At 41.1% G+C, this 15,088-nt stretch overlaps 2 protein-coding genes, 1 long non-coding RNA gene and 1 pseudogene across 14 annotated transcripts in view; 2 read left to right on the top strand and 2 right to left on the bottom strand.

The window, feature by feature from the left end:
- LOC118708219 (centrosomal protein of 76 kDa) overlaps window positions 1–1,027 on the bottom strand; it is a 132,899-nt gene extending 131,872 nt beyond the window's left edge. For 10 of the 11 annotated variants that reach the window (XR_004984495.2, XM_036419337.2, XM_036419341.2 and 7 more), the window contains exon 1: window positions 816–999. Coding sequence is in view for 10 of the 11 variants with exons in the window: in XM_036419337.2 (XP_036275230.1) it covers window positions 816–878 (63 nt within the window). In the remaining variant the exon portion in view is untranslated. Of the gene's footprint in view, window positions 1–815 lie in introns of all 11 variants that reach the window. The other variant, XM_036419352.2, reaches the window with a different exon arrangement.
- A 339-nt stretch (window positions 1,028–1,366) lies between these two features.
- Window positions 1,367–10,680, top strand: PSMG2 (proteasome assembly chaperone 2). 2 transcript variants are annotated; one of them, XM_036419388.2, is made up of 7 exons: window positions 1,367–1,547; window positions 1,914–2,085; window positions 3,123–3,181; window positions 4,160–4,278; window positions 5,771–5,944; window positions 9,221–9,341; window positions 10,377–10,680. In XM_036419388.2, exons 1-7 carry the CDS (start codon window positions 1,491–1,493, stop codon window positions 10,467–10,469), a joined length of 795 nt encoding a protein of 264 aa, XP_036275281.1. In that variant the 5' UTR covers window positions 1,367–1,490; the 3' UTR covers window positions 10,470–10,680. The 2 variants fall into 2 exon arrangements, with proteins under 2 accessions (XP_036275281.1, XP_036275282.1); XM_036419389.2 differs by lacking the exon at window positions 9,221–9,341.
- Window positions 4,157–5,771, bottom strand: LOC123651575. The gene is made up of 2 exons (XR_006740371.1): window positions 5,243–5,771; window positions 4,157–4,488 (listed from the first exon to the last, which is right to left on the bottom strand). It is a non-coding gene; the product is annotated as an uncharacterized LOC123651575 (long non-coding RNA).
- Window positions 4,464–5,852, top strand: LOC118707802 (annotated as a pseudogene).
- Window positions 10,681–15,088: the final 4,408 nt, after the last annotated feature.

The raw sequence follows: 15,088 nt of genomic DNA, 5'->3' as shown, positions 1-15,088 counted from the left end.
ATAAATCTGGGAAAAGGGGTGCCCTGGGGGGTCAGGAGATGCTTACAGCACAAAGCCAGGCACACGCGTGCACAATAAGCGGCAGCTTTGTTACTTCAGCTGATTGCATTCCACTGAGCACCTCCGAGACAGCACGAACACTGTCCTTACAAACCCGCCCATGCCTTAAGAATCGATGATTTCGCCAAAAACGGTTTGGCTCAGTGGATAGAGCGTCGGCCTGCCCACAGAAAGGTCCGGGGTTCGATTCTGTTCAAGGGCATGAACTGGGTTTGCGGGCACATCCCCAGAAGGGGTGTGCAGGAGGCGGCTGATCGATGTTTCTCTCTCATGATGTTTCTAACTCTCTATTCCTCTCCCTTCCTCTGTAAAAAAAAAAAAAAAAAAAAAAAAAAAAAAAAAAAAAAAAATCAATAAAATATTTTTTTTAAAGAATCGATGATTTGGTTCAACACCAGCGACACCTCCAGTTTCCTCCTTCAAGCAATTCCATTTCCTGACGTCTGAATGGAACCCTTCTCCAAAAACAACCTATACTCTATGTGGCTTCCCATAAAGTTACCTTTTCACAACTGTCCTCTAATCCTATGGCTTCGGACTCTTACTAGAACTTTTTGTCGGAGCCAGAAAGTTAACCCGCTTCACACCGAAGCTGTGCGAATCCCGCGCTCTGCGTCTCCCAGCCCCAGCTCGAGTCCCCCCGCCAACAGGAGCCACAGGCGCCGGGCCGGGGGGACCCAGACTCGGGGGGACCCAGACTCGGGGGGACCCAGACTCGGGGCCAAACGGCGGGCAGGGGAGGCCGTGGCCCTCACCTTGCTCAGCTGCTGGTGGATGAGCTGCTTCAGCTCAGAGGCCTTCTCCGGAGGCAGCGACATGCTGGGGCCGGCGCCTCACTGCAGGGGCTCCCACCACGCGACGCGCCCCGGCCCGCCACGGAGCCTTCTTAGTCCGGGCTGAGCACGGAGCCGGCGCGACCGCTCGCCTCGCGCAGCTCCCGGGGGAGACGCTACGCCGCGCCAGGCGAGGGGCTGGGCAGGAGGCGAGGGGCTGGGCAGGAGGCGAGGCCGCCGCGGCGGTGGCGCCCAACTGTTGTTTTGAAACGGCCGCGGGCCGCCAGGCGGCAGGGCTGTCCCCCGCTCTGCCGGATCGCTTCCACCTGCCGTTTCCTCTCCCTCACGGTTCCCACCTCACAACCTCAGCGCGAACACCTTGTCCGGACCGCCCAACACCTTGTCCGGACCCGCTATCCGCCACCCCTCTCTCCCTCGCGGGCCCTTTCTGCCCTCTGGACCGGCAGGTAGCTGGACAGGCCCCTCAGGACCCCGCGCTGAGGGATTCGAAGGACCCCGCTCGCCAGGCCCCGCCGCGCATGCGTCACTAGGGACGCGAGTTTGCCGACCCTGCGGGCGCTTGTGAATTTTGCTTTCCCGCCTCCCTCTTTCCTCCAAGGCCAGGGTTTACCCCTGTCCTGCCACTCCACTGCCACCATGTTTGTTCCCTGCGGCGAGTCGGTCTGCGACCTCGCGGGCTTCACCCTCCTGATGGTGAGTCCCCGGCCTCTCCGCGGCCTGACTACGGGGGGCCGGCCGCCTTTCGGAAGGAGCCAGCGGTGCCGCCACCCCAACTTGGGGGTATCACCGGCCCTGGGGGAAAGAGAGGGCTTGTGTCTATCAGGTGTCCCCCCAAAAATGTATACACACACTTTGAGTGATTATAAAGACACATTTAATTTCCAAAGATGAACTGTTTTGAAGATTGTGGATACAGCCGAAACCGGTTTGGCTCACTGGATAGAGCGTGGGTCTGCGGACTGAAAGGTCCCGGGTTTAAATTAAATTTATTTATATATTTTATAAATAAAAAATGTCCTGCTAATGTTGATGTCTTTTTTTTTTTTTTTTTAATTTCAGCCGGCAGTATCCGTTGGAAATGTTGGCCAGCTTGCAATAGATCTGGTTATTTCTACATTGAATATGTGTAAAATTGGTTACTTCTATACCGATTGTCTTGTGCCGATGGTTGGAAATAATCCATATGCAACATCAGAAAAGAATTCAACAGAACTCAGTATAAATGCTGAAGGTATGTAAGATTTCGGCGTATTTTATTCTACCGCAAGATAGAGTTGTTTTACATTTGCAATAGACGCCATAGACATTGTTTGGTAGCAGACATTTCCTTGATGCCAGCTTTGTGCAGAATTGATGACCCAGTCACATTGTCCTATTCTCATAGCCTTTTCTAAATGGCAACTCCTATGAGAAGTGTGATTGTACTTGTGCCCTTAGATAGAATTTGAAATTTTTGTGTTTTTTTTAACCTGGGGTGTTTTGGTGGTTTTTATTTTTTCCTTTTATCCCCATTTTTATTTTTTGTTCTCACTAGCATGTGTAAGCATCAGTAATACAAGGAAAGGAGAAAAGAGTATTCCATTGGGCTCAGTCCTCAGTATGTTTAGTATCGATATGTACCATCTCATCTAAGTTTCAATCCTCCTCTCACATTATTATATGATACCAGTAAGGCTCGGAAAGATTGAATTGCTTAAGCCGGTTTGGCTCAGTGGATAGAGCGTTCTGCGGACTGAAAGGTCCCAGGTTCGATTCCGGTCAAGGACATGTACCTTGGTTGCGGGAACATTGTCCCCTCCACCAAGAGTTTGACCAGGGGACAGGTCCAACTGGCAGCCACTAGGGGCCCTACCCATGCACGAATTACAGTTTATGTTCAATATTCGTATTAATTAAAGCATAGTGGTTAATCAGTCATATACTTTACAAATTAGTTCCCCCAATATTTAAAGGACCCACCTGACAAATATTTATTACGTTATTTTTACTGTTTCCTCGGGTGTGCTTTCCATTCCAGAACTATTTTGTGACTACCAATCTGAAGTTCTTAATCCCTTCACTTAACATATTACTCTAGGTGCATCCATGCTGTTGCAAATGGTAAGATTTCATTCTTTTTTATGGCTGAATAATATTCCATTGTTTATATGTACTACAACTTCTTTATCCTTTTGTCTATTTACAGGTACTTGGGTGGCTAATAGTTTTATTTCTATAACTCCTTCATTTTAACTTTTGTATGATTTCATTTTCTTCTTATCTTTACAGTATATTCATTGCCTTCAAAGAAGCTGGTGGTTCTTCAGTTAAGGTCCATTTTTATTAAGGTTAGCATATTATATTTGCCTTTTAAAATTTTATTAAAATAAAATATGAGAAAATACTAAATATCATTAAGAATTAAGAATTTTTAGTTGGAATCCTTCACTGTAGAACTGGCCCTCCTTTCTGGTCTTCACAATATTGACTCCTTTGAGAAAATAAAACCAGATGTTTGGCATAATGGAGTCATCTAATTGCTTCATCATGATTAAATACAGGTCAGACTTTTTTTTTTTTTTTTTACAGAGAGGAAGAGAGAGGGATAGAGAGTTAGAAACATCGATGGGAGAATCATTGATCAGCTGCCTCCTGCACACCCCCCCAGTGGGGATGTGCCTGCAACCGAGTTACATGCCCTTGACCGGAATCGAACCCAGGACCCTCAGTCCGCAGGCCGACGCTCTATCCACTGAGCCAAACCAGCCTCGGCCAGGTCAGACCTTTTTTAAGTAATAATGGATTACTTAATTGGAGTATTTGGAAATTTTCCTTTGTTAGTCAAAATAGAATTTTTTAAAAAATCTAGATTCCTCACAATTTATTTCTAAACTAGAGGCCCAGTACACAGATTCGTGCACTGGTGGGGTCCTTCGGCCTGACCTGCACCCTCTTGCAATCCAGGACCCCTCAGTGGGATAGTCTGTTTCAGCCCAATCCTCGCAAGCCTGATTGAGATAGGAGGGAACCCAATCCTGTGCGCTAAAGTGTCTGTCCCTTGGTGGTCAATGCTTGTCATAGCTACTGGTCGTTCGGTTGCTTAGGCTGGTAGTATATAGATTGTAAAGATATAATATGTAATTCATTGCTCTTCATTTTTCATCTTCAGTTTAAGGACTATAAGTGGATTTTAAAACAATTCTAATTTTAGTGTATTTATGTTATATATCATGAGATAAAGTTGATGAAATATTATAGAGAATCCTTTTATACTGTAGGACATAACTTATAGATTTTCTTTTTTCCCCCCCCCAACATTTACAAAGTATAAATCAAAGCCATTCTGTGAAAAACTGCTTTCATGGGTGAAAAGTAGTAACCTTGCCAAAGTTATTGTTCTTTCAAGCAGTCATTCATATCACCGTAATGATCTACAGCTTCGCAGGTATGTTTTTGCCTTTGAAAAAATATTTTTGTAAAGATTATGCAATATTATGATGATTTATCTATTAAAAAGTTAAAATAAGTTTTACAAGCCATGTATTATCTTTACCTCTCTCTGAAATTTATAAAGAAGGTAAAAGAAAGTCAAGAGATAGGAGGGAGTACAATTAGGTAGACTCTTTCAGTTCCTTAGTTGGGGGCACAAGGAAAGCTTTGGTGTAAATATACAGATGGTTCTGGTTTTTCCATCTGGCCGCAGCCATCAGGCAAACCAAGATGGGCGCTTACAAATCCATCCAGGAGCTATGGAGGAAGGAGCAGTCTAGTGCAATGGCTTCTTTCTCAGGGTGCGCTGCTGGCAGTACCACCAGCTCTGCACTCCACAGAGCCCCATGCCCACCCAGCTCGACAAAGTGCACAGGCTGAGCTACAAGGTCAAGCAGGGTTATGCAATATATCAGATTTCTTTGTGCTGTGGTGGCCATAAACGCCTGTTCCTAAGGGTGCGACCTACGGCAAGCCTCTCCATCACAGAATTGACCAGCTAAAGTTTGCTCAAAGTCTTAAGTCTGTTGCCAAGGAGCGAGCTGGACGCCACTGTAGGACTCTCAGAGTCCTGAATTCTTACTGGGTGGGTGAAGATTCCACGTACAAATTCTCTGAGGTTATCCTCATTGATCCTTTCCATAAGAAATCCTGACACCCGTTGGATCACCAAACCAGTCCACAAGCACAGGGAGATGCGAGGGCTGACATCTGCCGGCCGCAAACACTGTGGCTTTGGGAAGGGCCACAAGTCCCACCACACTATTGGTGGTGGTTGCTGTGCAGCCTGGAGAAGGCGCAATACTCTCCGGCTCCACCATTACTGCTGATAGAAGTAATGTTTGTAAAATTCTTACCTAAGGAACAACTTAGGACAGTAAAAAATATATATATGTGTACACACACACACACACACACACACACAGATGGTTCTGGAACTGTGCTTTGATTGTGTGGTACTGTGCATGCAACATCACAGAGCTAAGCGGGAGAAATATCACAGAGAGGAGAAAGGGTACCTAGATTTAATATAAGACAAAGTATCCAAGAAATAGCAATATAACCTATTTTATTACATGATCATTTATGCACCTATAAAAGCATGATGAAAAGTATCAACCAAGAGTAACCTTTCAAAACTGGAACTAATTTCTAGGAATCTCACAATAGGCCTCATGGCCATAAGGAAGCATAGCTGTGAAAACTAAATTTATCTTCATGATGGTCTTACCTTAGTTTAAATATTCCTATCTTTTTACCATCTCTCTGTAAATAGCAAGTCAGAGCAATATTTTTTACATGTTATTCTTCCAAAGATTACTACAACTTAGGTTTGCCTTGTGCAATGGTATAGAGAATGTAAGATAATTTTTTCTAAAAAAACTGATTTTTGCCTTCATGTTTATATTGGTGAATTTTTAGAAAGTTAATTATGTAATGGTTTCTAGTACTCCCTTTAGGTATCTACTTACACCTTCCCTGCAAAAAAGTGTTCAAAATAAAATAAAAAGCCTTAACTGGGCAGAAATGGAAAAAAGCCCATGCATTCCTGAAATAAGTGATTCTGAGTATTGCATCCGTATACCTGGAGGAGGTATCACAAAAACACTCTATGATGAAAGGTGAGTTTGTTTGCCGCTTTGTTCATTTGTTCCCTGCTTAATTTAAAAATGAAAGTAAGATAATTTGGAGAATTGTTGGATTGCTTATTGAAACGTTGAAAATCCTATATAATAAAAGAGTAATATGCAAATCCAGAAGCCAGGCTTACCGCTGGCAAGCCCAGAGGTGGTGACGGGAGCCCCTCCTTCCTCCACTGCAGGTGGGTGGTAAGGAGTGAGGATTCCAGACTGTGAGAGCCCTGGATTGTGAGAGGGATGTCTGACTGCTGGCTTAGGCCCGATCCCTGAAAGGAATCGGAGGATAGGGAGGGGAAATCCCCCAACCCCCTTGACCGGGCCTAAGCTGGCAGGCGGACATTCCCTGAGGGGTCCTGGACTGGGACTGCAAGAGAGCACAGGCCAGCCTGAAGGACAAGCCACCTTTCCCCACCCCCTCGGTGCATGGATTTCATGCATCAGGCCTCTAGTATATTTATAAAATGGAAATTACATTCAGGGGAAAGATTGAAATTTGATTATAGGAGAATAGGTCCTGAAAAGCCTTATTTAGCACTTTATTATGTGTGGCATGTTAGGGATCCTGATACTTATTCAGTGCAACCTCTATAATATTTTTTCTTTTTTCTTTTTTTTAATGTTTTGGTTTGGGTTTGTTTATGTTTTTGTTTTTATTTGTTTATATTTATTGATTTCAGAGAGGAAAGGAGAGGGAGAGAAACATCAGTGATGAGAGAGAATTATTGATTGGCTGCCTCTTGCTCACCTCACACTGGGAATCAAGCCCACAACCTGGGCACGTGCCCTGCCTGGGAATCGAACCATGATCTCCTGGTTCACAGGTCAATGCTCTACCACTGAGCCATGCCAACTGGGCTATAATATTTTTCTTAATACATTTTATTGATATTTTACAGAGAGGAAGAGAGAAAGATAGTTAGGAACATCGATGAGAGAGAATCATCGATCAGTTGCCTCCTGCACACCCCCTACTGGGGATGTGCCCGCAACCAGTGTACATACCCTTGACCGGAATCAAAACCGGGACCTTTCAGTCCGCAGGCCGACGCTCTATCCTCTGAGCCAAACTGGTTTCAGCAATAATCTTTTTTTTTTTAATTGTGGTAAAATATACATAACAACCATTTTACATATATATATATATATATATATATATATATATATATATATGATTTTTCATAGAGAGGAAGAGAGAGGGATAGAGAGCTAGAAACATCGATGAGAGAGAAATATCGACCAGCTGCCTCCTGCGTACCCCCCAACCGGGGATGTCCCCGCAACCAATGTACATGCCCTTGACCGGAATCAAAACCGGGACCTTTCAGTCCGCAGGCCGACGCTCTACCACTGAGCCAAACCGGTTTCGGCGCATTAACCATTTTTAAGTGTACAATTAAGTGGCATTAAATACATTCACAGTGTTGTGATCCCATCATCACTTTCAGAACACTCATCATTTTAAACAGAAAACCTGTTGCATTAAATAATAATTCCTATTTTATTTCTGTAAAGTCAGTAGTAATGTCCTCACTTTTATATATATAGATTTTTATTACAAAGTAGTAGTGTGGGGCACTGTAGGTTTAAGACCATACCCCAGCACTTGTTAAGCTAGAGCCTTTAAAATGAAGGCACACCAGGGTGGCTGGCTTTCTCTCAGCATGAGCCATTCTAAGGCTATCATGACCTGAGTATTCAGGAACTAAAATCTTCTGAGCCAACACTGCTCACAGTTCTTCCATACAAAGCCAGAGAGTCCCTAAGATATTTCAGAACTGTGTACTGAGATGGTACAATTAGTGCTAACAACTTCCAGCTTCTAATTTTTAAGCTGAAATGCTGTGATAGGCTCTCCCTGTACAGCTGAGACCTTTGAACTGAAACGTCAAATTCTCCTCCACATCTTAAATCTGAAGCTCTGTCAGTCATGTGCTCTCAAGTTTTGGTACAGTTTTTCTCATGGTGCTTGGTTTTAGAGTGTTAGAAATTAATTTTTCTTTTGTTGGCAAACAGGAAGCTTTTTGCATTGGTAAGATCTCCATCTTGTTACTAGTTTGAGGCATTTATTGTATAACATAGCAATTAGACAACTTATGTTTGGAGTCAGAAAGACCTCGCTTCAAGTGCCACCTCCGCCACTTCCTACATACAGAACTTTGAACCTGTTAACTATATTAAAATTCCTGTGAACCTAAGTTACCTCATAATTAATTGCTAACATTAAGTATGGGCACTGTTTTAAGCACTTTGCCATCACTGCTGCCTTTTAACATCACAACAACCCTATGAGGTCAGTTCTGTTATGATCCCTCTTTTACAGAAGAGGAACACGAAAGCCTTGATTAAGTAACTTGCCCGACATAATCTGGTAAGTGGCAGAGCTAGAAGTTGAATCCAGGTACTCTGTCCTTGTTCCCATTATTCCAAACTGATTGATTTATGAAATCTGTATAATTATAACTCTCTCAATGATTGTGGTAGGGATTAAGTAATAAAATATGCAGACATTACTTAGCACATAATAATCACTCAATAAATGTAAGAAGTAATAGTAAGGTTTCACGGCCCCTACCTCCTTATTTTGTTCCACAGTTTTCTTTAGCTGCTTTTGAATAATAAGATGTTGCCGGGACCGGTTTGGCTCAGTGGATAGAGCATCGGCCTGCAGACTGAAGGGTCCCGGGTTCAATTCCAGTTGAGGGCATGTAACTTGGTTGCAGGCACATCCCCAGTAGGGGGTGTGCAAGAGGCAGCTAATCGATGATTCTCTCTCATTGATGTTTCTAATTCTCTATCCCTCTCTCTTCCTCTCTATGAAAAATCACTTATATATATATAGATATAGATATAGATATAGATATTTTTTTATTTTATTTTATTTTTTTTTAAAGATGTTAAAATCTTTCAGTCTCTGCTGTGGTGCTTCTGAAAAATAGCTGTTTCTACAGTAGGTTTTAGGAGTAGATCAGAACATACCTCATGTTCTATAACCAAGCTTAGAGGAGTGGTTTTTCACTCCTTGGTGTGAGGCACAAACTTGCATATGCCTAGGTGGGCTTACGTGGGTGGCTCTAAGTCCTATCCGCACAAACAGAAGAATGTAGCTGCGTAACAGGAGATAGGTAAGTGATTTCATCCGGGTATCTTCTCCTTGCCCAAAACCTAGATTATCTTAGCTATATTACATGCTCAAAGTTCTTAGCTGAAATCAGCGTCTTTTATCAGAATACTTAAATTTTTTTTTTTAATTTGTTGTAGCTGTTCTAAAGAAATCCCAATGGCTGTTCTGCTAAAATTTGTTTCAGAAGGAGATAATATTCCAGATGCATTAGGTCTTGTTGAATATCTTAATGAATGGCTTCAGATAATCAAACCACATGTAAGTTTTTCCTATAGCTTGAGCCTCTGATTTCTCTGGTTATATATTAATAAACTTGTATTTTATATAAATACTGTATAAGTAGACCAAATAAGTAAAAGTTAATGTTGAATATAAACGTGTTTCTACGTAAAGTTTATTTTAACTGAACTTTTTAAAGGTTGGCAGTTAACCAACCTGCTGTTTACAGATGTTTCATTAAGGCTGATTCTCCAAAAAATGAATATCTTAAGTACTTCATTATATTCATTGTTCATATTACATTTATACCAAAAAGCTTCTTATGAAAATAAACAAGTTCTTTTTGGAATTCAGGATTCCTTTTTTAGAAAACAAAAGGTATTGTTATATGAGCAATATTGTAGCTATTGAATACACATTATAATTAAAATACTTTTCTCTATTATGAAATAAGAACATCACACTCAGAGAAATCAGCCTTTAAATCCCATAAGGCTGTTTTATAGGGTAGGTAACTGTCTTTTTAATTTATGATTTTGCTAAAAAATTGATATATTGATAGCACTGATTTTTTTTAATATATTTTTATTGTTTGTTTTTTTACAGAGAGGAAGGGAGAGATAGAGAGCTAGAAACGTCGATGAGAGAGAAACACCGACCAGCTGCCTCCTGCACACCCCCCACTGGAGATGTGCCCACAACCAACGTACATGCCCCTGACCGGAATCGAACCCGGGACCTTTCAGTCCACAGACCGACGCTCTACCACTGAGCCAAACCGGTTTCGGCTGATTTTTTTTTTTTAATACCTATTTCTTTTGAACTTGATTTTACTTGGTGGAATCTATACGCAGCCTTTCTGGCATATTTTTATGATTTGAAACTTGAGGAAACTTAAGTTGACATCAAGACAGAAATTTATTGCTTTGTTTTTCCTTACAATAAAATGGAGCTAGAAGTGTTGTAATCAAAAGGAAGGAAACAAAAAACTAGGGATTAACATGTGATACTTACATGTTAAAAGGTAATTTGTTGGTAAAGATGAAGGATTAAAACTTTGTTCTTCGGTTACAGAGTGACGACCCCACAGCATCTGCCTTGCCATGGAAAATACCGAGTTCTTGGAGATTGCTCTTTGGCAGTGGTCTTCCGCCTGCGCTTTTCTGATCTGTTTTAATTTTTATACCTTATGTCCCAAGACACTTATTACCAACATAACTGTTAACTGTATAAAAGTTGTATTATCTGATGTATTAGAAAATAAATCTTAACTCTTTACAGAAAAAAATGGATTAGCAAAAGATTGGTTTTGCTATGCTTTTCATCATATAAAACAAATGTATATTTTATACAATAAAATATTTCCTAAGTAATTTCATGACATGTCTTTTTAGTTTTTTTAACTCAGATTTCTGTATTAGTTTCCTGTTTCTGCTATAACAAATTACCACAAACTTAGTGGCTTAAAACAACACAAATTCCTTACAATTCTAGAAGTCAGAAGCCCAGAAATAGGTCTCACTGTTCTAAGTGTTAGCAGGTCTGCGTTCCCTGTGGAGGCTCCAGGAGAGCATCAGTTTCCTACACCTTCTCGGTTTATAGAAGCCACATTGTTTGGCTCATGACCTCTTTTACTTAGAAGGATCCTTGTGGTTACATTGGGCACAACACGATAATCTCCAATAATTTCCCCACCTCGAATGTTAGTATCAAAGAAATAATAAAATTAGTTTCCAGTTTTAAGTAAGTGCCTACTACACAGCAGTCACTTTTTACACACGATCCTATATATCTGCTAATTGGCTTTGTCACCTCTCTGCGTGCATTGGCTTTCTCATCTGTAAGGCCTTATAATAAAGGCTATACCCTACTTCATAGTACTTAGCCTGGTCCTGTTTCCCTTGTTAAAATACTAAGGGGTCATGACTGCTTTGGCTCTGTGGATAGAGCATCGGCCTGCAGACCAAAGGGTCCCAGGTTTGATTCAGGTCTAGGGCATGTGCCTTGGTTGCGGGCACATCCACAGTAGTTGTGTGCAGGAGGCAGCTGATCGATGTTTCTAACTCTATCCCTCTCCCTTCCTCTATAAAAATAATATATATATATTTTTTAAAATATTAAGGGAAGGTGACAACCAGATAGTGGGGTAGGAAGTTCCTACGCTCTTTCCCCACAGAGACACCAACTTAACAATAATATAGAGGCCAAAATGCTTTTATGAGAAATCCAGAAACTTTCAGAAGTCAGAATCTTGAAGTAGCAAAAGGAGAGTGACTTATCGCTTACAAATGAGCTTCCATAAAATAATCAGATCTCTCAGCAAAAACCATAGAGGCCAGAAGGGAGTGGGATAATATATACGAAGTTCTAAGAAGAAGAAAAAACACCTGACAATACTCTCCAGCTAAACTATAATTCACAAATGAAGAAATACTTTTCCAGATGAAAAGCTAAGGAAGCTCATCATTACTAGATGTGTGCCTTTCAAGAAATGCTAAAGGGAGTCCTATAAATTGAAATGAAGAGATTTTATCAACATGAAAGCATACAAAAATACAAAACTCTCTGGTAAACGTAAATAGGCAAATACAGGATAATGGTGTATAAAGTGTGGGCCAGCCAGTAGTTTTTCCATACAAATGGCCTGTCTTTGCTCACTGCGGACTTTTCCTAAAATCTCTCAAAGATTCACAAACCCTATATAAGCAGCATCTGGCCTCAGTGTGCCCCATACCTCTTGTTAAACAGCCCCAAGCCCAGCAATAGTAGCTGGCCTCAATTCCCAGTTTAGCCTCTCCCTGGCCCAGCACAAATGGCAACCATCTGCAAACCACTTTGTAGGTCATATTAAGTGGCCCCAGGCAAGGCACAGGCAGCAACTGACCTTGGCCTGCATCTAAGTCCCTCCTAAGAGGGTCCAGAACAAATACCCGACAACCAGCTTCAGATCATACCAGATATTTCATGCAAACAAACAAAAAAAGCTGGGATAGCAATATTTATACCACACAAAATAGCCTATAAAACAGAGTCAAAGAGGGACCCAGCAATTCCACTTCTGGGTATTTATCTGAAGAAACCCAAAACACTCATTTGAAAAGACAGTTGCATCCCTATGTTCATTGCAGTATTATTTACAATAGCCAAGATATAAATGCAACCTAAGTGCCCATCAATAAATGAATGGATAAAGAAGTGGTGCATATATATAATGGAATATTACTTGACCATAAAATTTTTTTTTACCATTTGCAATAACATAGAGGGTATTGTGTTCAGTGGATTAAGTCAAAGACAAATACCATATGATTTTACTTATATAAAAAACAAAGTCAATGAACAAAACATAAACCAACTCATAGAAATAGAGAACAGACTGGTGGTTGACAAAGGGATTAAGCAGTACATACTGGTAGTTACACAGTAGTCATGGGGGTGTAAAGTGCAGCATAGGGAATATAGTCAATAATACAATAACTGTGTGTGGTGTCAGATAAACACAAAAGAACATAAAGACAATAAGTATTATAATCCTTACAGCCAAAATGAAAGACGATTGACTTCTGCTGTGATTCTACCTAAACATATACATATAGATATAATTTTAACTAAATTAACATAATGTTGTATATGACATTTTGCATCTTGTTTAAAAGCTATTTTTTTTAATATATTTTATTGATTTTTTACAGAGAGGAAGAGAGACAGATAGAGAGTTAGAAACATCAATGATTAGAGAGAATCATCGATCAGTTGCCTCTTGCACACCCCCTACTTGGGATGTGCCCGCAACCAAAGTACATGCCCTTGACCAGAATTGAACCTGGGACCTTTCAGTCCGCAGGCTGATGTTCTATCCACTGAACCAAACCGGTTTCGGCTAAAAGCTATTTAAAAAAATATTTTTTACTGATTTTAGAGATGAAGGAGGGGAGAGAGAAAAAGAGAGAGAGGAACATCCATGTGAGAGAGAAGCATCAATCAGTTGCCTCCCAACTGGGATAGAACCCACAACCTGAATATGTACCCGGACTAGGAATCAAACCAGCAACCTTTTGATGCTCAACAAACAGCCATACAGGTCAGGGCTCTTGTTTAAAAAAATTAAAAATTATACAAATGATGAACCTGTTATCACCACAATAAATTAAAAAACTACAGACATTAAACATTCCCTCAGCTCTTCCTTCCTGCCATGCCCACTTCTCCCTAGAGAGACCACCATTCAGTGCATTCCATTTTGCAAGACATCAATATGTCTAGCTTTCTATTAAAACATCCAGCAGAGGGCCCTAGCTGGTTCGGCTCAGTGGATAGAGTGAAGGGGCCTAGGTTCCATTCCTGCAAGGGCACATTCCTGGGTTATGGGCTCAGTTTCCCAGCGGAAGGCGTGCAGGAGGCGGCCCATCAATTATTCTCTCTCATCACTGATGTCTCTGTCTTGCTCTCCCTCTCCCTTAATCTCTGAAATTAATAAAAAATATATTTTTTTAAAGAAATTGAGAAATCCTCCAAAATAGGCCCTGGCTGGATAGCTCAGTTGGGTTAGAATATCGTCCAAATATGCCAAGGTTGCAGGTTCAGCCTGTTCAGAGCACATACACAAATCAAAATAATAAATGCATAAATGCCCTACCTGGTTTGGCTCAGTGGATAGAGCGTCGACCTGCTGACTGAAGGGTCCTAGGTTTGATTCCAGTCAAGGGCATGTACATTGGTTGCAGGCACATCCCCAGTAGGGGGCGTATAGGAGGCAACTGATTGATGTTTCTCTCTCATCGATATTTCTAGCTCTCTCTCCCTCTCCCTCCCTATAAGAAAATCAATAAAATGTATTTTTTAAAAACAAACACTGAATGCATAAATAAGTGGAACAAAAAGTTGGTGGTCTTCTCTTTCCCCCTTCCTCTCTAAAATCAATAAATTTGAAAAATTACCAAAAAACCCCACCAAAAACAAACAAACAAAAAACACCCACAAGCATCCAGCAGAGGGAACTGTTGGACTATTTTCTCTCTTGATATGTCAGTTATGGTTTTTTTTAAAAAATGAAAATCTGTCTTGGAGCCCTGACGGTTTTGGCTCAGTGGATAGAGCATTGGCCTCTGGACTCAAGGGTCCAAAGTTCAATTCCAGTCAAGGGCACATGGCCTGGTTGTGGCTATGCAGGAGGTAGCCAATCAATGATTCTCTCTCATCATTGATGTTTCTCTCTCTCCCTCTTTTTCCTTCTCTCTCTCTGAAATAAATAAAAATACACATATTTTTAAAACTTGCCAGCAGTATTCAGCCAATTTTTCTGATGTTGTGGTGGCTTTGTTACACTGTGTTGAATAAACCAGTGTTTGCACCTAAATTCAATGTGCTGAGCGGCCATTCTGCCCTGAAATTTTATTTAGGGGAAAAATCATTAGTGGTTCCTGAATAGAAGCCAACACTATGTGGCCTTTTCCAACTCCTGCTTATTCCCACCCCCGGTATGGTTTCCCACTTCCCTTTCAATGTAAAATGATTCTTCCCAATGCTGTTGTAAATAGCATTTTCCCAACCCAACCATTCTTCTCTCTGTCAGGGCCTGTAAAAGAAAAATCAGGCAGATGAGTTTCAACAGAAAGAAATTCAGTTACTTTTAAATATCTCACTTTTAAGGACTTGACATTTTAAACATTTTTGGTATTGAGATAAATTTGAAAAATAATAATTATTCAGTAAATATTTGTTGAGCACCTACTATGTGCCAGGCACTGTTCTAGTAATGCAGACCCTGACCCTCTTGGGGAACTAAC

The sequence above is a fragment of the Pipistrellus kuhlii genome, unplaced genomic scaffold, assembly GCF_014108245.1.
Source record: "Pipistrellus kuhlii isolate mPipKuh1 unplaced genomic scaffold, mPipKuh1.p scaffold_m20_p_6, whole genome shotgun sequence".
Taxonomy (NCBI): Eukaryota; Metazoa; Chordata; class Mammalia; order Chiroptera; family Vespertilionidae; genus Pipistrellus; species Pipistrellus kuhlii.
The sequence above is the reverse complement of the archived record's forward strand: the minus strand, read 5'-3'. Positions and strand labels throughout refer to the sequence as shown.

Excerpts from the sequence above, each read along its gene's own strand:
- PSMG2 (XM_036419388.2), top strand. The coding sequence starts at position 1,491 with ATGTTTGTTCCCTGCGGCGAGTCGGTCTGCGACCTCGCGGGCTTCACC. Across the intron at positions 1,548-1,913 it reads CGGGCTTCACCCTCCTGATG|CCGGCAGTATCCGTTGGAAA; the intron begins GTGAGTCCCCGG and ends TTTTAATTTCAG. Across the intron at positions 3,182-4,159 it reads TAAGGTCCATTTTTATTAAG|TATAAATCAAAGCCATTCTG; the intron begins GTTAGCATATTA and ends ACATTTACAAAG.